Source organism: Atractosteus spatula, chromosome 25, assembly GCF_055471065.1.
Source record: "Atractosteus spatula isolate fAtrSpa1 chromosome 25, fAtrSpa1.hap1, whole genome shotgun sequence".
Classification (NCBI taxonomy): Eukaryota; Metazoa; Chordata; class Actinopteri; order Semionotiformes; family Lepisosteidae; genus Atractosteus; species Atractosteus spatula.
The window spans coordinates 5,844,152-5,865,515 of record NC_142730.1 but is presented as its reverse complement, the minus strand read 5'-3'; the positions used below and the strand labels follow the sequence as shown (position 1 = coordinate 5,865,515).

The 21,364-nt window shown below is 52.4% G+C and overlaps 3 protein-coding genes across 6 annotated transcripts; all 3 read right to left on the bottom strand.

The window, feature by feature from the left end:
* Nucleotides 1-3,466: 3,466 nt before the first annotated feature.
* Nucleotides 3,467-6,603, bottom strand: s100a10b (S100 calcium binding protein A10b). The gene is made up of 3 exons (XM_088905041.1): nucleotides 6,451-6,603; nucleotides 3,973-4,128; nucleotides 3,467-3,696 (listed from the first exon to the last, which is right to left on the bottom strand). The coding sequence occupies exons 2-3, from the start codon at nucleotides 4,111-4,113 to the stop codon at nucleotides 3,532-3,534; spliced, it is 306 nt and encodes a 101-aa protein (XP_088761167.1). The 5' UTR covers nucleotides 4,114-4,128; nucleotides 6,451-6,603; the 3' UTR covers nucleotides 3,467-3,531.
* A 2,961-nt stretch (nucleotides 6,604-9,564) lies between these two features.
* s100t (S100 calcium binding protein T) lies at nucleotides 9,565-13,528 on the bottom strand. The gene is made up of 3 exons (XM_088905047.1): nucleotides 13,377-13,528; nucleotides 10,355-10,512; nucleotides 9,565-9,897 (listed from the first exon to the last, which is right to left on the bottom strand). Exons 2-3 carry the CDS (start codon nucleotides 10,490-10,492, stop codon nucleotides 9,748-9,750), a joined length of 288 nt encoding a protein of 95 aa, XP_088761173.1. The 5' UTR covers nucleotides 10,493-10,512; nucleotides 13,377-13,528; the 3' UTR covers nucleotides 9,565-9,747.
* A 3,377-nt stretch (nucleotides 13,529-16,905) lies between these two features.
* On the bottom strand, nucleotides 16,906-20,483 carry LOC148815215 (protein S100-A16-like). Of its 4 annotated transcripts, none has more exons than XM_088904955.1 (3): nucleotides 20,240-20,483; nucleotides 18,103-18,254; nucleotides 16,906-17,726 (listed from the first exon to the last, which is right to left on the bottom strand). In XM_088904955.1, exons 2-3 carry the CDS (start codon nucleotides 18,220-18,222, stop codon nucleotides 17,577-17,579), a joined length of 270 nt encoding a protein of 89 aa, XP_088761081.1. In that variant the 5' UTR covers nucleotides 18,223-18,254; nucleotides 20,240-20,483; the 3' UTR covers nucleotides 16,906-17,576. The 4 variants fall into 4 exon arrangements, with proteins under 4 accessions (XP_088761081.1, XP_088761083.1, XP_088761084.1 ...); XM_088904957.1 differs by having other exon boundaries at nucleotides 18,103-18,257; nucleotides 20,236-20,463; XM_088904958.1 differs by having other exon boundaries at nucleotides 18,103-18,257; nucleotides 20,240-20,461.
* Between the last annotated feature and the right edge of the window lie 881 nt (nucleotides 20,484-21,364).

Here is a 21,364-nt window from a genome sequence, read left to right as displayed (position 1 = left end):
GGGGTCTGTAGTGACCAGCAGTCAGGACACCAGGGTCAACACCCCACTCTCACTGACAGTGTCCTGGGGTCTGTAGTGACCAGTAGTCAGGACACCAGGGTCAACACCCCACTCTTACTGACAGTGTCCTGGGGTCTGTAGTGACCAGTAGTCAGGACACCAGGGTCAGCACCCCACTCTTACTGACAGTGTCCTGGGGTCTGTAGTGACCAGTAGTCAGGACACCAGGGTCAACACCCCACTCTCACTGACCGTGTCCTGGGGTCTGTAGTGACCAGTAGTCAGGACAACAGGGTCAACACCCCACTCTTACTGACAGTGTCCTGGGATCTGTAGAGACCAGTAGTCAGGACAACAGGGTCAACACCCCACTCTTACTGACAGTGTCCTGGGGTCTGTAGTGACCAGTAGTCAGGACAACAGGGTCAACACCCCACTCTCACTGACAGTGTCCTGGGGTCTGTAGTGACCAGTAGTCAGGACACCAGGGTCAACACCCCACTCTCACTGACAGTGTCCTGGGGTCTGTAGTGACCAGTAGTCAGGACACCAGGGTCAACACCCCACTCTTACTGACAGTGTCCTGGGGTCTGAAGTGACCAGCAGTCAGGACACCAGGGTCAACACCCCACTCTTACTGAAAGTGTCCTGGGGTCTGTAGTGACCAGTAGTCAGGACACCAGATTAATATCTAAAGGATGGCACCTTCTACAGCACAGTGTTACCTGTGACCATACTGGTTATTGTGGTCCAGAGAGAAGACTGCCCCATGCTGGTCCACCAGCTCCACCAGCAGCTGTGGCCTGGTTCTCCTCAGTAGTCTCCCAGCCTCGCTCAGCTTCTGTCACCTGAGGAGACCGGACCACAAGTTGGTAATGCTGCTGTTCCCAATGGGATTTGAATAACTGAATAAGCCTAATAGCAATCTAACTGTCATCTCGTCATTTGCTTAGAATTAGCGCGCATAAGAGATGATAGGCAAGGAACCTTAGAAAAAAATATTTATTAAAACCATCCAACCATGTGCCATCTCAACCAGAGAGCTGTTACACTCTGTAGGTGCTCTTCCAGTACAGCCTTCGATAGTAACATAGCCACATGCTCTGATCCTCATCATGTGCAGGAGCAGTAGCCATCACGTGGGCTCATCTTCTGAAACCCCTGGCTTGGTGCCTCTTCATCAGGCCAGTCCACAGTCTTCATCGCACTGCTCATCGCCACAGTGAAGAGAAACAAAGAAGGACCTCAAAAGGACAAAGGAGACTGGACCAGTCATACTGTTGGGTTACAGTGTGACCCGGCCCAGACTGGACCGGCGATCTCTGGACTGCAGGGTTACAGTGTGACCCAGACTGGACCAGTGATCTCTGGACTGTAGGGCTACAGTGTGACCCGGCCCAGACTGGACCAGCGATCTCTGGACTGTAGGGTTACAGTGTGACCCAGACTGGACCGGTGATCTCTGGACTGTAGGGTTACAGTGTGACCCGGCCCAGACTGGACCGGCGATCTCTGGACTGCAGGGTTACAGTGTGACCCAGACTGGACCAGTGATCTCTGGACTGTAGGGTTACAGTGTGACCCAGACTGGACCAGTGATCTCTGGACTGTAGGGTTACAGCGTGACCCGGCCCAGACTGGACCAGTGATCTCTGGACTGTAGGGTTACAGTGTGACCCAGACTGGACCAGTGATCTCTGGACTGTAGGGTTACAGCGTGACCCGGCCCAGACTGGACCAGTGATCTCTGGACTGTAGGGTTACAGTGTGACCCAGACTGGACCAGTGATCTCTGGACTGTAGGGTTACAGTGTGACCCGGCCCAGACTGGACCAGTGATCTCTGGACTGTAGGGTTACAGTGTGACCCATACTGGACCAGTGATCTCTGGGCTGTAGGGTTACAGAGTGACCCAGACTGGACCAGTGATCTCTGGGCTGTAGGGTGACAGTGTGACCCAGACTGGACCAGTGATCTCTGGGCTGTAGGGTGACAGTGTGACCCAGCCCAGACCGGACCGGCGATCTCTGGACTAAAATCTCCAAACTGTGTGCCGATTTACCATGACACACTTGTGCTAAGGAAGGCAAAGACACTGTCTGCGTCTCTCGTTGTTGTTTTAAGCTGTGCGAAGGAAGGCAGGCTTGAAGTTTAGATCAAGACAAACGAAAACTCTTCCTCCTCCTCCCCCAAAGAACACTTTCTGTTCTGAACCCGAAAGGCACGAGACTGCAGGAGCTGAGAGAGACTCCTGTGTGGAGGGGAGGGGCGCGGTGAAGCAGTCTCCTTCTCCTCCAGGAGTGGCAGTGGGAGTGGGAGTGGGAGTGTGGCGGGGGGAGTGATCCCGGCAAAAAAATCCACATGGAAGTGGAAAACCTCTCACACTGGTGCTCCGGCAGGACTCGCCCCTGGAGGGGAGAGCGAGCCGAGAGCCGAGAGCCCCTCCTCTTGCTGTACCTGCATCTGCACGTCGGGAGGAGTCCCACCAGTGCGGTTTGTCCCACATTGTCGGAATTCCAGAGGCAGTTAGGGCCCGTCTTCCCCGAGCTCCCGTTTCTCCCCCCCCCGGAAACAGCTTTTCCTCTTTGTTGCTGTCGAGTTCATCCCACAACGGTCCCATGGCAAAGGGTTTTGGTGGGGGGGTCACGCGTCCCGGTCTCACACAGCCTGTCAGCGAGCTCAGACATCCGGTTCTCCCCAAATTACTAGGGCAGGCCAGGATCTCTTCCCCATCCCTGGCCCTGCGCACGTGGGCCTGGCCGTGCCTCAGTGTGTAGGTCTCCTGGTTTGCCTGGTGTGCTACCCTCTGTGCTCCCCGCCTGAAGGGGGCGCTGATAACAAGCATCATCCAGTTACCGCTGATGGCAATTCACTGCAGTGATCCCCCACCTTGCTGGCCAATGGAACTATGGAGCCCAGAGGCTTCAGACTCAAAGGGCAGCAGTCAGAATATTTGTCCAGTACCTATGTGCGTTAAAGAGCAGAGCTTTGTCTTGTACACCTTCGGGACTCAGTTACTGCACAGTCTGAGGAGCAGGTGGATCAAGGGGCAGAACCGAGTCACTCCAATCACTGGGCGGTTTGACACTGTTACACTTTAAAGTTGACGCCCTCTTGGGTTATAACATAAACAATAGTATTTTAATAAAATAAACACCCGCGCCCATGGACGAGCTCATATTCATCAGCACACACACTAAACGAGCGCTAGCTTGTATTCTGGAGCACACAGACACACAGGCTCGTAATCGTGAGCACACACGTACAAGCTTGAAAATGTGAGTGCACACGTGCGAGCTCGTAATTGTGAGCAGGCACAGACCTACATGAGACAGCTCATAATCGTGAGCACACGAACGTGCAAGCTCATAATCGTGAGCAGACACTCGTACGTGCAAGCTCATAATCGTGAGCAGACACTCGTACGTGCAAGCACACACACACACACACAGACCAGGACTCAGTGTTTATTTCGGGTCAGTGTTTATTCGGGAGCTGTTTGTTACAGTGGAGGGGAGAGGGGTCCAGGTCTCACTTCTTGCCTTGTTGTTTCTTCATGTGCAGCTGGTAGCACTGCTCGCAGGCGATGGACAGGCCCACCACCAGAGACACGAACTCCTCGAAGCTCACCTGGCCGTCCCCATTCTGGTCCAGGTCCCGCATTATCTTGTCGATGGCCCCGGGATCCTTCTGACTCTGCGCGAGAGAGACGGAGAGCACAAGACAGGTCAGACGCACCGGCCACTTCAATCCCCAGCAGAGCAGCAGGACTTGTACCGTGTCCTGCACTGGGTCAGAGCGTCGCTGTGTAACTCAGGGCAATTGGGGTTCACACTGTGTACCGTAGTGTCAAAGCCCTCGTGAGCACTGCGCTGATTAGCCTCCCCCAGGCTTGTGACATTTCACTATATGAAGCGGCCGCACGCCAGCGCCCCCTGCAGGGCGGTGTGGAGATTGCGCGGGCGGCGGTACCTTGAGGAAGCTGGACAGCTCCTTCTCCATCAGCTCCTTCAGCTCCCTCTTGCTCAGCGTGCTGCTGTCTCCATCCTTGTCGGCGTAGCGGTGGAACACGGTGATGAGGGTCTCCATCGTTCTCTCCAGATCGGAAGGCATGTTTGCAGAGTGTGACTGCGGTGAGAAAGGGGGGGGGGGGGGGGGGGGGATAATTCACGCCTTCGTTAGGTAATTATCCAGCCCCTCGCGCTCACTGACCACCAGTGCAAAGACACAGGCTCACTGATTCAATCACTTTACCGTCGTGTCTTAATTTACCAACTTGTCATTTTTAGAGTTTGACATTAATTATGGCCTCAGGCAAACTAGACTGCCTCAGCTAATTAGCCGATTTAACATGACCTGAAATAGCTCCAGATTTCCTGCAGCTTCAGGACGGATTCCGCTGCCGATGAGAACTTTGGTGTGAACCGGCAAAAAGAGAAGGACCCTTCTAAAAAAATAAAACAGCAGCCACCAGGAGGACAGAACCACTGCAACAGGTCCGAACTGTGGAACTGCGATGCACCCCGAGTTGGGCATCCATACTCCCTTGAGCGCGAGCTCGACTCAGACGACCCCCAGCTCGAGGAACGGCCGGATATCGGTTCGGATCCCGGTTCTTCCTTAAAACCTGGGAGGCGGAGCGAATGAAAGAGGAGCCGAGCATTTCCCGAACTACAGAATAACACTGCGGGACGCCTCTCCAGGAAAACTACGGAGAGAGCCGTTCGTCTGGAGGACATGAGTACGAGGAATGCTGTAAGCATCAAAAAAAAAAAATCTGTAGAATTTACGCTCAATGAAAGAAGAATTAACCCCTGATATGATAGCAGGGAAAACATTCAGCAAGACAAACGAACAAAAAACAAATGCCTGAACTGGAGCAAAAGAGGACACGAGCCAGCGCTGGATATGACACTAATCCTAATCTCTCAACCCAGACTACCCTCCTCTGGATCAGAGCTGCCTTGGCTATCTAGTAGACCATCACAGACTAGTCAGATCTCCACCTAGGAGGCCACTGATACCCTCCTTTCATTCGGGATACTGGCATAGGAGGGAAGGAGTTCAAAAACTGCCGCCTGTTTTCCGAGCAGAATCATTCCTGCATCACCAACAGCCAGTCCGGCTCTCCGGTGGGGACAGGGATCATCTCCCTCTGGTTCCTCTTTCAGGGTGTTGAATGAAGAGCGAGACCGGGCCTCCGGGTCCGAAGTTCCCCTCCCCTCCCTCTCTGAGTCACAGGGCTGTGGTCGGGAAGATTGGGGGGGGGCGTGTCCGGACAGGAACTGTCTCACAGCTCTGGCGTCGCGCCCCGCCCGACGGAGGGTTCGGAAAAAAACAGCAGAGGAGGACGGGAAAGGCCGAGCTGGGCCTGGGCCGGACCGGACCGGGCCGGGCCTGCCTTGGGTCAGGGGGAAGCGGGAAACGCGGAATTAGCCCACGTTGCGCAACACGCAGGGGAGCAGGGTTATTTCGTCACCCGCAAGGAGAGAGAGAAAACTGCAGACGGCACCCGCCCCGTTCAGACGGAGCCGCCCCGCGTACTGTACAAAACCCGTTTAGTGTCGAATAACCGTGTGGAGAAAAAAGAAGAAAAAGACTCCCCTTGCAGTTTACACCCCCCAGTTCACTGTTTGAATACCCTGGCGCTCTTCCCGGCTGTGTTCTGGGATGTGGAATACCGCCAGGAAAACCTTCGATACCCAGGCCCACACACACACAGCATAGAGACTATACCCCCCCCACACACGCACACACAGCATAGAGACTATACCACCCCACACACACACACACACGCAAGTGACGCAGCTGGGGTCAGAGCACAGGTTTATCGATTACTGATTACCGATTTATCCCCCCCCCCCCCCCTCACAGATTTTCAATCTCGGCCGCGCTGCTCCTCGCTCGAGGGCGCTGATCGCACCCGAGTCCCGATCCCGCTCACGCGCGCCCTCAAACACGAAGCCCCCACTTTGCCTTTGGCCCAGTAACGTCTGGAGCGAGCACGAATGTCTTTTTGCGACTTTGTTTGCAAATGTCTTTTTTGCAACGTTTTCAGACCAGCGCAAACGTTTGAAAACTGGCGTCGTACGCAGAAGCCGGTCGTGTATAAAGTACGTTTATGCAGATCCAGCCGATTTCAGAAGGTTCAACACCAAGACGGCGACGGAAACACGCTTGTACAGCTATCGCACACTTCGGATAAACACGGGGCTGCAGCGCCCGGAAGGCTTTAGAAAGAAGTAACCCGGTTTCTAATTAAACTTAATTATATACAGCTTGCCTCAAAATGGCAAAGGAAAACAAACCGCTCGGAATTAAACTATTTTGCTACCACTTGAGTGCTTTAAGAAATGTCTAGACTCTCGGCGTTGCGATCAAACGATACCGTGTCCCCTGCTGAACCGTTCGCCCCGGGGGCGCGGGGCGGAGAGGGCGCGAGGATCTTACCGAGAGGCAGAGGCGAGCTCGAGGATGGGAGAGACCAGAGTGTGAGCGCTGCGCGAGGAGAGTCGCCAATCCGCGCGAGTCTTTATACTCGTCGGGCAACGCCCAGCGCGCGGGCCCTGCCTCGGTCGTGTGTTATCATCAGCGCATTCCTGCGTCCTGTGAGGCGGGGGGACACACTCACACACACTCATACACACTCGCACACACTCACACACACTGACACATCACTGTAACTAGTACTCACACTCACACTCATACACACTCACACACACTGACACACCACTGTAACTAGTACACACACACTCATACACACTCCACTGTAACTAGTACTCACACACACACTCATACACACTCGCACACACTGACACATCACTGTAACTAGTACTCACACACACACTCATACACACACACCACTGTAACTAGTACTCACACACACACTCATACACACTCGCACACACTGACACACCACTGTAACTAGTACTCACACAAACTGACACTCTCACACACTTAAACTCGCACACCACTTGAACACACTTGCGTACACACAGACACACCACTGTAACTCACACATGGATACACCACACACACAAACTCGCACAAACACACACACTCATCCTCGCTGGTACACCATTCTAACACACACACACTGACACACCACTGTAACACAACACACTCTCACACACTGACATCACTTTAACACACTTTCACAAAACCCTAACACACTTGCACACACTGACACACCACTGTAAGTCTCACTCTTTCACACTGATACACCACTTTAATGCAATCGCACACCCAGTGACACACTACTGTAACACATTCATACCCACTGACCACTTGTGCAGACACACTGGCACAGCACTCTAACACACAAACACTCGGACACACACAGACACACTATTCTAACACATTAACGCTACTCTAACACACTCAGACACACCACTGCAACACAATCATACACACTTGCACACACACAAACACACCACTGTAACTTTCAGACACACCTGTACACACTGACACACCACTCTTAACACACACAAGCAAACACTCACGCGCACAGACACATTCATACACCCTATCACAGCACTCTAACAGACTCAGACTCACACATACACACTGACACACCACTCCTATTATCCTGTATATATCCCACACATCCTCTATATATCCTGGATATATCCCACACCTGTGTATATCTTTCACATTCTGTATAGTTCTTGGGAAATAGATTCAAATTGATCAGCTGATTCCTGCTGGGTTTCTTCTGTTCTCTTTTGCTGGTGGGAGTGAGGGAGAGGAGTGTGTGTGTGTGACGAAGGGTCTCGGCTGGCCCTGTCTCTCTCCCTCCCCCCCCCCCACCTCCCTCGGCGTCTCTCGAACTCCGTCCATCCCAGAGCCTCTCGACGTCTTCCGAAGGGAGAGCTGGAGTTCCACCAGCTTGTCCTGGCAGCTCAGTGCAGGGTTTGGAGCAGGGAGAGAACTGGGACAAGGGCACAAGAAGAGACATGCAGATTTGGAAAACAGGGCCTATGTGCGTTTACCCCACATTCTATCTGTATGAACCGGTATGCTCTTGTTTCATTTTTTTTCTTTTACTTTTTTATTGTATTTTTTTAATCTATTTCATAGTTACTATGTACAGTGTCCCAGGGTTTGTAAAGATGCATTTAAAAAATACATTTTTTTATTATTAAAATTGCAGTGGGAGTCTAAAATCGCCCCCTGGTGGCGTCCCTGCACTACTACACAGGGAGGCTGTTCCTTTAGTCTGGTCCACCTGAATTTTTGCACCAAACCCACTCATAACCCATAACACAGGCCTGGGGAAGTCTGGGGGAAACATTTAAGACCTGGAACAGGGTGCACTGGGTTACACAAACAGTGGTGGGTGTGTGGAACAAGCAGCTCAGCCACAAGATCCTTTGAGAAGCAGGCGGACAGACGGGCTGAGCAAAGAGGTCTCCTATTATCTGTGGTCTTCCCTGCAGTTTTGCTCTAGAGATACACCACGTGCCTTTAACCTTCTTCTCCAGTGAGCTTAACGATCATTTGGACAGGCTTGTATTTGGTTCTGTTTGAATGCAATGGGATACTAATGAAAGGCGCTATATTAATTACAGGGGTTGCTGATGCCATCTGTGTCACAGAATGGCTTCTGGAATTTTCCCCCTGCAGAGTCAAAGAGACAATGTGGACAAGTGTATCGTCTGACAGTAGAGAGAATCCCCACCATTTTATTTACTGTTACACACCCTGACACACACTGACACACCACTGTAACACATACTCTCTCACACTGACACACACACTCTCTCACACTGACTCACCACTGTAACACACACGCACACACACACTGACATACCACTGTAACACATACTCTCTCACACTGACACACACACTCTCACACTGACACACCACTCTAACACACACACACTGACTCACCACTGTAACACACACCACTCACACACACACACTGACATACCACTGTAACACATACTCTCTCACACTGACACACTCTCACACTGACACACATACTCTCTCACACTGACACACACACACACACTGACTCACCACTGTAACACACACCACTCACACACACACACTGACATACCACTGTAACACATACTCTCTCACACTGACACACACTCTCACACTGACACACATACTCTCTCACACTGACACACACACACTGACTCACCACTGTAACACACACCACTCACACACACACACTGACATACCACTGTAACACATACTCTCTCACACTGACACACACTCTCTCACACTGACACACGCTCTCTCACACTGACATACCACTGTAACACACACACACTTTTACTCCACTGTAACACACACCACTCACACACACACACTGACATACCACTGTAACACATACTCTCTCACACTGACACACACTCTCTCACACTGACACACGCTCTCTCACACTGACACACGCTCTCTCACACTGACATACCACTGTAACACACACACACTTTTACTCCACTGTAACACACACCACTCACACACACACACTGACATACCACTGTAACACACACACGCTTTTACTCCACTGTAACACACTCGCACACTGCAGAAACAGAGAGACAAGGCCCATGGTTGTAGCATTTACTGGGAAGAGAGAATCCCAGCATTTTTATTTACTGGTAGAAACAACTCTGAAAGCGACGATGGGGAGTTTAGTATGAAAAGCCGGAGGAGGAGGAGGAGGGGTCACAGTGAAGCGTTATCCTCTGGACAGCTGCTTGTGCTCGTGTGAAAGCGGGGGGAGGGGGGGTCCCCTCAGTGTTTCTGGTACTCCTTGAAGAACTCGTTGCAGGCCACAGTGAGTGCCCCCACCAGGATGATGAACTCGGTGAAGTCCACCTGCCCGTCCCGGTTGGCGTCCAGGTCGTTCATGACTTTGTCCACCGCGTCCTTGTCCTGCGGGTTCTGGGGACACAGACGGACACGCAGTGGACAGTCAGTGGACAGAGAGTTGCCAGGGTCAGCGGTGTTTACGCCAAGAGAGGTGGGTGCAGTCAAAGCCCGTTTCCCAGGGTCATTCTGGAAACGAGGCTGGACGAGATCCCTCTGGTCCCAAAGGTCTCACAGGTGCTTCTCAATGAGCAGCCTATTAATACCTCAAGGAGCAGGCGATTCGACTTCTTACCCCAGTGACGAGATGAATTAAGGAACTAAGATTTTAATTTAAGATTAAAGATTTAAGATTTGTGTGAGAGTGTGTGCAGTGGGCGAATGTGCAGTGTGTGTGAGTGTGTGCAGCTGTGCGAATGCAGTGTGTGTCTGTATGTGTGCAGCAGGCGACTGTGCAGTATGTGAGTGTGTGCAGTGTGTGTGTGAGAGTGTGTGCAGTGTGCAGTGTGTGTGTGAGAGTGTGAGCACTCACCCCCAGGTAGTTCCCCAGCTCGTTCGTCAGCAGGTCCTTCAGCTCCGCCTTGCTCAGGGTGTACTTGTCCCCCTCCTTCCCAGAGTACTTGTGGAAGGTCTGGATCATCAGGCCCATGGCGCCTTCAAGGTTGGACATGGTGGGACTGGAGCAGAGACCTGCAGAGAGCCAGAGGCACCCAGGGGTTCACAGAGAGCTCCCGAGGCTCTGAGGGCAAGCGGCTGAGTGCGGCTGTGTTGGGGTCCAGGTGTGAAAGGGCTGAGCTGCGGATTGTGCACCAGCAGGTGTCGGAGCAGACCTGGGACAGGAATCTTCCACCGTGAGGAGTATGTGTGTCCGGGTGCTCCAGGCCAGGACACTGAAATGTCTAGTTCTGTCATGGAGACTTCACTGTGGAGGCTTATGGTGGAATATTCCTGTCCCGTCCCTCCTGAACAGGATTCCTCCAGAGACTGAAGACTGGGACAGTAGGATGGGAGGTGGAACTGGAGCAGATGGAAGCTATGTGATGGCTGAGCAGGTTTCTTCACAGGGGGACCCCTGGAGCCAATAACAGACCACCGAGACGCACACTCATGATCTGGTGAAGTGCTGACCACACACCAGTGTGACAGCTGGTCCAGTGGTCAAGGCCCAGTCTTGTTATATACCAGGAGGACAGCTGGTCCAGTGGTTCAGACACAGGGCTGTTACACCAGGAGGACAGCTGGTCCAGTGGTCAAGGCCCAGGGCTGTTACACCAGGAGGACAGCTGGTCCAGTGGTCAAGGCCCAGGGCTGGTACACCAGGAGGACAGCTGGTCCAGTGGTCAAGGCTCAGGGCTGTTACACCAGGAGGACAGCTGGTCCAGTGGTCAAGGCCCAGGGCTGTTTCACCAGGAGGACAGCTGGTCCAGTGGTCAAGGCCCAGGGCTGGTACACCAGGAGGACAGCTGGTCCAGTGGTCAAGGCCCAGGGCTGTTACACCAGGAGGACAGCTGGTCCAGTGGTCAAGGCCCAGGGCTGTTACACCAGGAGGACAGCTGGTCCATTGGTCAAGGCCCAGGGCTGGTACACCAGGAGGACAGCTGGTCCAGTGGTCAAGGCTCAGGGCTGTTACACCAGGAGGACAGCTGGTCCAGTGGTGAAGACACAGGGCTGTTACACCAGGAGGACAGCTGGTCCAGTGGTCAAGGCCCAGGGCTGTTACACCAGGAGGACAGCTGGTCCAGTGGTCAAGGCCCAGGGCTGGTACACCAGGAGGACAGCTGGTCCAGTGGTCAAGGCTCAGGGCTGTTACACCAGGAGGACAGCTGGTCCAGTGGTCAAGGCCCAGGGCTGTTACACCAGGAGGACAGCTGGTCCAGTGGTGAAGACACAGGGCTGTTACACCAGGAGGACAGCTGGTCCAGTGGTCAAGGCCCAGGGCTGTTACACCAGGAGGACAGCTGGTCCAGTGGTCAAGGCCCAGGGCTGTTTCACCAGGAGGACAGCTGGTCCAGTGGTCAAGGCCCAGGGCTGTTTCACCAGGAGGTCAGCCGGTCCAGTGGTTAAAGCAAAGAGCTTTTGTAGTAGGATGGCAGCTTGCCTGCAGTCGTTGGTTTCTCTTTAGGGACAGAGTAGGACTGAACAAAGCTGATTGAGGAACTGATGTCGCAGCAATTAGTCTACAGTCACCAGATGTCAGTATTCCCCACTAATACTGTTGGAACCTGGTAAATACTTCCGATTTTTAATTGCTTCCACATTGTACTTGTAATATCATGTTAACATGTTTTTAAAATGTTTCCCCTTACTCTGATTCTCTTTTTCCATTTTTAATATCAGTGCGACCATCACCCTGTGTTTGAATAAACTCCCACCAGGTCAACTTCAAGGCCAGATAATTTCTAATTATTCAGAACTATCATTCATTTTTCTTTTATACAGAGACACACTCACAACACACAACACAGAGGAAAGGCAGTGAGTGCAGAGAAAAGCTGGGTTTCAGAGTGATGCCATCACAGCTTTTGCGTGTATGTGTGTGTAGCAGTGTCTAAACCGTGCGAAAGCCAGTTGTTGTCAGTGTCTGGTATTTCACACTCAGATTGTACCCACCTCCTGCGCCCTGCACTCTGATCTGTGCAACACTGACCACAACATGGCTGGAATAGGGAGAAAAAAACAGGGATGGAGAGAGTGAGGGACACAGAGAGGCAGTTAAGGAGAGAGAGTGAGGGACAGAGAGGGGGAGTTAAGGAGAGAGAGAGTGAGGGACAGAGAGAAAGAGTTAAGGAGAGAGAGTGAGGGACAGAGAGAGTGAGGACAGAGAGGGGGAGTTAAGAAGAGAGAGTGAGGGACATAGAGGGAGTTAAGGAGAGAGAGTGAGGGACAGAGAGAGTGAGGGACAGAGAGGGGGAGTTAAGGAGACAGAGTGAGGGACATAGAGGGAGTTAAGGAGAGAGAGTGAGGGACAGAGAGGCAGACTGAGAGGAAGAGAACAGCTCATCCCACAGCTAAGGGAATAAACAGTCCTTTGTCCTTCTGTAGCTCTGAGGCAGAGCTGCAGCCTCTGAAACATCACGAGAGAGAGAGAGAGAGATGACCCCCCCGGCTGAGGACACAGGCTTCAAAACTGCCCCCCCCCTTCTTGCTGTGATGTGAAGATAAACTTCCTCCCAGCGGCTCGCGAACGCTTAACATCGCGCAGCTTCGACGCCCCCACAAGGCCCCAGAAACCCCAGAGCGTGGGCGCCCCAGCAGGATTGGCCCACGAGCTCCCTTCCTTGCGCTCCGCGGAGCATCGCTGTCAGCACAGCCCGGACAGCCCCGCGCAGGGAGGGGGGAAACGTCTCTCTTAGCTCCGGGTTCAGAGCCTGTGGTTTCGTCTTTCTTTAGAAAATGGGCTGGATGACAGGAAGCAGCAAGAAAGAAGTCAGCAGGGCTTTGGCACGAAGCGCACAGAGCTGGGAAAGTCAGCCTCACACGCCAGCTGCTCGATACCCACCCAGACCACCCAGACCTCGCCCCGACAGAGCCACGGACCAGCCCCGATCCCTCACCTGCGCGGAGGACAGAAGACACGGCTGTTGTCCAGCAGAGACAGGGCGGCGACTGGGAGAGCAGCCTGGCGTCAGTCGTTCAAATAGCTGACTGTAGATACCCTCTGATCTGACACTCCCCCCTCTCTCTCTCCCCTCTGACTCACAGAGAGAGAGAGTCAGGACTGCTGGACACACACTGCTCACAGACCCACCCCACACACACACACTCTTTGCCAGGCACTTTATAATAGTTTCTACCACACAAAAGAGGAGTGATTTGATCATTGATGACTTTTTTGGTTTAATCAAACCAATCATTCCATTATCAATGGGATGGGATCAGGGAACTTTAACGGAGCCCCAGTCTCTCTGTGATCTGTGTCTCTGTTACAGATAGAGACACAGCCCTTATAGAGTCAGGATATTAATCTCCCTGCCAGTCTGGGACAGACAGAGAGCTGTAAAGGAGCCCCAGTCTCACTGTGATCTGTGTCTCTGTTACAGATAGAGACACAGCCCTTATAGTCAGGATATTCATCTCACTGCCAGTCTGGGACAGACAGAGAGCTGTAAAGGAGCCCCAGTCTCACTGTGATCTGTGTCAGTGTTACAGATAGAGACACAGCCCTTATAGAGTCAGGATATTCATCTCACTGCCAGTCTGGGACAGACAGAGAGCTGTAAAGGAGCCCCAGTCTCTCTGTGATCTGTGTCAGTGTTACAGGTAGAGACACAGCTCTTATAGAGTCAGGATTTTAATCTCACTGCCAGTCTGGGACAGACAGAGAGCTGTAAAGGAGCCCCAGTCTCTCTGTGATCTGTGTCTCTGTTACAGACAGAGATATTGGAAATCACACTCTGGGCAGTAACCTGGAAGAGCCAGATTACCAGATGACCTGATTCACACAGAGGCAGTTGGTGGGTGGGGTGGGGGGGGGGGGTGTTGTGACAATCTCCTTGACAACACAACAACATCCTGTGCCAAAAAAAAAACCTCAGCATCAATCGATTAAAAAAAGCAGCCTGACACACTTACACACACACCCCACAACGCACAGTCAGCTGAGGTGTGCCGGGAGATTTAAGCATAGTTTTTTTCCAGTAAAACTGTTTCTCATCTTCATCATCCTCTTCCTCCTCACGTCTGTGTCGGTCCCCTCCCCAGAATCCTGTGCTCATCTGTGTTTATCCAGCTGTGCCAGCCTCTCTTCCTGGCTGTTTCTGCATCCCTCCCCAGGTTCAATCCAGTCCTTCCTGTGTCCGGTCCACGGATCCGGGTTTTCCTGCTGCTCCGCCGCTGAGCTGACATCCGCGTCCTGCCATCAGTGTGGGATGAGGTGGGCACGTGAGCGTGCGGGCAGCCGTGCACGGGGACAAGTCAATCAGCCAAACGAGAGGGAGGTAGGCGGGTGGGTGGCGAGGTGGCAGAGGGGCTGCGTCACACAGCTGGAAGAGCAGCTCCTGTCAACAGGAAGTTGGGGCTCTCAGCCCTCCCCCCGCCCCCCCTCGTTTCTGGGTCTTGTGATTGTAATGAATCATGCGCCCATTCCTGGCAGCGTGGCACCGCGCCAGGGGCATGAGCAGCACTGATCCTGCAGCGCCACTCTCTGGCTGCTCACAGGTCACCCCCAGACGCCGCAGGAGTAACAGCAAGATGGAGGATGTAGCAATAGCAGCAATAGTGACAGGAGTAACAGCTGTAGAAACAGTAGCAGCAGTAGTAGTAACAGCTGTATTAATAGTAGCAGAAATAGTGACAGGAGTATCAATAGTAAAAGCAGTAGTGACAGGAGTAACAGCTGTAGAAACAGTAGCAGTAGTAGTAACAGCTGTATTAATAGTAGCAGAAATAGTGACAGGAGTATCAATAGTAAAAGCAGTAGTGACAGGAGTAACAGCTGTAGAAACAGTAGCAGTAACAGCTGTATTAATAGTAGCAGAAATAGTGACAGGAGTATCAATAGTAAAAGCAGTAGTGACAGGAGTAACAGCTGTAGAAACAGTAGCAGCAGTAGTAGTAACAGCTGTATTAATAGTAGCAGAAATAGTGACAGGAGTATCAATAGTAAAAGCAGTAGTGACAGGAGTAACAGCTGTAGAAACAGTAGCAGCAGTAGTAGTAACAGCTGTATTAATAGTAGCAGAAATAGTGACAGGAGTATCAATAGTAAAAGCAGTAGTGACAGGAGTAACAGCTGTAGAAACAGTAGCAGCAGTAGTAGTAACAGCTGTATTAATAGTAGCAGAAATAGTGACAGGAGTATCAATAGTAAAAGCAGTAGTGACAGGAGTAACAGCTGTAGAAACAGTAGCAGCAGTAGTAGTAACAGCTGTATTAATAGTAGCAGAAATAGTGACAGGAGTATCAATAGTAAAAGCAGTAGTGACAGGAGTAACAGCTGTAGAAACAGTAGCAGCAGTAGTAGTAACAGCTGTATTAATAGTAGCAGAAATAGTGACGGGGAAGCAGTAGTAGCATCTGTATCAACAGTAGCAGCAGCTGTAGTAACAGGTGTATCAATAGTAGCCGCAGTAATAGCATCACTATCGTGAGTAGTTAGAGTACGTGCTTACAGCAATACTGCAATTTTATATTTAGTAATAAATGTGCACACTGAAGATATGTTGGGATGGTATTAATAAAAGTGTGAGCTGGTGGATGACTAGAGAGCTAGCAGATGACGAGAGAGACACTTTTAACAGTTTGCCTTGTGCAAAAGTGGTCTGGCTGTAGCGGTGACAGCACTCTTGAGGCTGGTCCAGATGCTACTGGACGAACAGCCAGAGAAGCGCCCTCTGGTGGACACAGGTGAGTAATGCATCCCCCTCTCTCCAATATCAACTCTCACTTCAGGGCAGAGGATTCCCATGCCCGATCCCAGGGTCCTGCTCCTGGTTTCCACTCCAGCTCCACGAATCCGTGCTCCGGTTGCCTCCCGCAGTCCAAAGACAAACTAGTGGGTCAATTGGCTTCCGAGGAAACTGGTCCTGGTGCGAGTGTGTGCATGTCTGTGTCTGTCTGTCTGCCCTGTGATGGCCTAGTGTCCCATCCAGGGTGTACCCTGCCTTGTGCCCGTTGCTTGCTGGGATAGACTCCGGCTCCCCCCCAACCCTGTATTAGTAATAATAATTCCTTCCACTTAAATAGCGCTTTTCTGGACACTCCACTCAAAGAGCTTTACAGGTAATGAGCAATCCCACTACCACCACCAACGTGTAGCCCCACCTGGATGATGTGACAGCAGCCAGAGTGCGCCAGTACTCTCCCCACACACCAGCTCTCAGTGGGGAGGAAAGCAGTGTGATGAAGCCAGTTCAGAGAGGGGGGTTATTAGGAGGCCATGACTGGTGAAGTCCTGGATAACGTAGTTAGAAAATGAATGGATGGAAATCCTGTTTGCAGCATTGATAGTATTTATCAATTCTGTGTCAGCGCTACTGTTCGAGACAAACCAAGAAAACCCCTCGACTGTACCCTTACAGATCTTGGGGGATTTCTTTTCTGAGCAGATCATAACTGAGTAAAAAGCACACAAAACATTCTGTATGGGTCAAGTGTCAAATTTATTTGTGCACAAAAGCTGAAAGCATTTACTCTTAAGATAAGAACAGAGCCAGGGCTTTTGTGTTGGTGAAGCGACACGCACGCACGCACGCACGCACGCACGCACGCACAGACAATCAGTGCGGCACTGTTGCATTGTTGTGCTGTTGTGGAACTGTGCTGCCTGGGTGTTACAAGGTTGTAAAGCTTCGCTGTTGTAGTGTTATGGTGTTTTAGTGTTGCAGTGTTTATCTGTGAGCAGCGCTGTAGTGTTGTTGCATGCTGGGGTATAGCTGCCTGTGCAGGTGCTTAGTGTTGTAGTGTGGTGGTCTGTCAGGTATGTAGCTGCTGCAGGCAGTGTGTCAGGTGTGTAACTGCTGCAGGCAGGTGTGTCAGGTGTGTCAGTGTGTAGCTGCTGCAGTGAGGTGTGTCAGTGTGTAGCTGTAGCAGGCGGGAGTGCCAGGTGTGTAACTGTGTCAGGTGTGTAGCTGTAGCAGGCAGGAGTGTCAGGTGTGTAGCTGTGTCAGGTGTGTAGCTGTAGCAGGCAGGAGTGCCAGGTGTGTAGCTGTGTCAGGTGTGTAGCTGTAGCAGGCAGGAGTGCCAGGTGTGTAGCTGTGTCAGGTGTGTAGCTGTAGCAGGCAGGAGTGCCAGGTGTGTCATGATGGCTCCTCCAGCTACTTAGCCGTTTCCGAGCTGCGCTGCTGGCTCAGCATGCCGGCAATGTAGCCCACTAGCGACATGAACTCCTGGAAGCTCACTTTGCCATCCTTGTTCGTGTCCAGCCCTTCCTTCATCTCCTTCACTGCCTTGGCACTCTCCGTGTCCTGGCAGAAAGAGAGGGAGAAGGGAAAGGGTTCAATACGCACTGAGAGAGCAGAAGTAGAAATTGTAACACAGCGCCATGCGCACTGAGGTTATCCACGGGGTTCAGAACACAGCTTGGCTCCACAAACACAGCAAATTAAAAAGTCACTGGTGGCCAGTGTAGCAGAGCAAGTACTGGGGTGATCAGAAACAGAGATAAAGAGGGGAAAACAGGGTTTTAATAGAGAGGGAGAAAGACTTAGGATTAGAGAGAGAGGGAGGAGTTAGGAGACACACAATCACTGCCCAGAACCTCCCTGTGCGGACCAGCACCAGAGCAGTTCTGGCCACACTGGTCTCAGAGGAATGATCAGGAGGCCATCCGGTGAGTCCTACCGACAGGATGTTGCTCAGCTGGGTCTGGACCAGCTTCTGGAATTCCTTCCCACTCAGAGAGTCCTTCCCCTTGGAGGAGGTTTGGAAAGTCTTCACCATGGTCTGGATCGCTGCCTCCATCTTGGATCGACACAGGGCGACACGTGAGTAGCCTGCTTGGTGAGACAGGAGGGTCAGTGTTACTCTCTGGACCCAAGGACACTGGACTGATTTACAGGGCACGGAGACGCAGAGTGTGCTGGCAGTGTGAGTCTCTTCCCCTCCCTCTCACACCAAGGCACACAGTTCTGGCAGCGGTATAAGAGCACTGTGTGACACAATCTGGACAGGAACTGCAGAAAATAAGGCGCAGGGTCACAGTTACAACCTGCAACACCTCTGAGCCCTGTTGTGCCAATATCATTGTCTGTGTCATGGCTCTGAATCAGGCGTTGTGTTGGTGCCTGCTCTCTTTTGTGCTGGGTGTTGTGCAATATACAGATTATCTCCCTGCTGGCATAGAGGAGAAGAAAGTGAATACCTTTTTCGCCTGCCAGTGGGTCTCATCCTTCTTTAACGAGAATTTCCTCAATAATTTCTCTTTCAGATTCTTTGATCCTTAATATCCCCGTCACTCAGTGTGAACAGGCCTGCTGGCAGTAAATCAGGGGGTTCTGTTTCCCAAGGCTGCAGGATCACCCACTGGCAACCGAAAAGAACACTTTTATTTGGGGTGTGTGTGTGTGTGCGTGCGTGTGTGTTTGGGCCTGGGGTTCTTTCAGAGCTGCGCTAGACCCCCCCCAACAGGTGCGCCAGGTGGGCGAGCACCCGTTTCCTGCATGAACGAACCGTCTCCCGGGAGACGCAGGCCGGAACCTGCCTGGGCTCTTGCACAAGCCAGGGGCTCATGGGAAACGGCCCAGCAGGCTCTGCGGCAGCGGATGCAGACTGTGAGTTGACATGGGTTAGCGAGCGCCGACTCATCCTAGACAGCATTCTAGTGCCAGACCTTCCCACCACAAAGCCACCTCCCCAGGTGCCTGGCAGTACAGCGCCCCCTGCTGGCTGACATTCGCACTGCTGGAGCTCACTGACCCTCCACAAGACCTCACTCACTGCTCAACAGGCACAGTGCAAAAACAAACAGCTGTTTCAAATCACATGGGAGTGACCGAGGTCTCAGAGTGCTTCCACACTGGGCTCTAGTTACAGACATACTGACCAATGGAGAGGCTGGACAGAGAGGTGGACAGAGTGACATACTGACCGATGGACACACTGGAGGAGACAGAGGGGTGGACAGAGTGACATACTGACCGATGGGCAGACTGGAGGACAAAGATACAGAAAAGTGGACAGAGAGACATATTTACAGATGGACAGACTGGAGAGAGATTAAGATAGAGAGACATATTGACAGACGGACTGACTGGAGAGAGAGGTGGACAGGTGACATTGAAGAACGGAAGTGATAGGGTTTGCGGGTGTCTTTACACAAAGAGTGGTGGGAGCGCGGAACAAGCTGGCCGGCGGTGTTGCTGAAGCCGATGCCCTGGCTTCTTCCTAGGCAGAGGCAGTGGATCCCCGGCTCAATTCGCCGCAGAAACGGGCAGGGCGGAAACGGCTTCTCCCCTGCGCCCGGTGTTCAGGTCCCCGTCCCTCACACTGGCCCGCGGCCGCGGCCACCAGCGCGCAGACCCCACGCCCCGAGCGGCCTCGCACGGGTGGGGTCTGGCCGCGGTGATCGATCGCTGCTACCCTCGCGAAGTTCTCCATGAAATCCATTATTTACGGGGGACATTTTATTTTTACTTTCTTAGTTAGTTAGCGGTGGGGGGGGGGAGTTGCTGTACGGGAGTTTTGTTTAAAGTTTTTTTATATATATATAAAAGCCGCCCATACGCGAAAAGAGAGCGGGCGCTCCGCACGCCAAGCCCCAGAAGTCAGAGAGAATATCTGCACGCGTGTTTCGGGGTGGTGGGGGAGTAAGGGGACCCCTCGTTCTGCACCGGCAGAGAGACTCGGGCTGTGTGGACCGCGCTATCCGACCGGGACCACAGCCCCGGCCCCTCTTACCCTCCTCCGGACTGCCTTGGAGTAACGTGGCGGTGCCCTGCGAGATCTGGGAATCGGGAGAACTGTGCGAGAACACACCTACCTTCGCCGAAGACGGCCGGATCTCTTCTTTTCCCTCTCGCCGGGGGTGACTGCTTCTCTGCCTGCGCGTCCTGCAGCCTCTCGGAGTCTTCGCTTCCCGAGCTCGGGTCGTCTCCCTTTCTCTGGGTCGGGTCGTGCCGTAGGTGAGGCGCCTCTTCCGTGAGCCGAGCTGCGCCTCCGCGGTCGGGCTGTGTGGTAACAGGGCGTGTCCCGGCGCCCGGGGAAGAGCTCGCCTCCGCGGGAGGAGGAGGAGGAGGAGCGGGGGCCGGATAGGCGCAGGGAGGAAGAGGCGGGTTCGCCCTGTTCCCGCAGAACCGGTTTGGCCACGTACGGCTTGTAGCAGAACCGGACCGGGTTGTGGATTGTCACTGGGCTCTAGGACTGTACCTTAGAACTTTACTGGACTCTGTAGGTCTGTACACTAGAGCTGGACTGGACTCTAGTACTGTAGTATAGAATTTTACTGGACTGTAGCTCTGTACTGTACAGCTGTACTGGACTCTAGTTCTTTACTGCTGGATTGGACTGGATTCTAGTTCTATAGTGTAGAGCTTTACTGGACTCTAGTTCTTTGTGTAGAACTGGACTGGGCTGTAGTAGTGTACTGTAGAACTGGGCTGGACTCTAGTACTGTACTGTAGAACTGTACTGGGCTCTGGTTCTGTAGTGTAGAGCTGTACTGGACTCCAGTACTGTACTGTAAAACTACACTCTCTACTCTAGAGCTGTACTGGGCTCTGGTTCAGTAGTGTAGAGCTGTACTGGACTCCAGTACTGTATTGTAAAACTACACTCTCTACCCTAGAGCTGTACTGGGCTCTGGTTCAGTAGTGTAGAGCTGTACTGGACTCCAGTACTGTATTGTAAAACTACACTCTCTACTCTAGAGCTGTACTGGGCTCTGGTTCAGTAGTATAGAGCTGTACTGGACTCCAGTACTGTATTGTAAAACTAGACTCTCTACTCTAGAGCTGTACTGGGCTCTGGTTCTGTAGTGTAGAAACAGATTAGAAAGTTATTTTCTGCATCAAGTCTGCTTCACTGTCATGGCACAACAGCTCAGACACAAGGACATCAAAACAACTGCCTTTTCCAAAGCTTCTCCCAGTATTCTGGGCACCCTAAC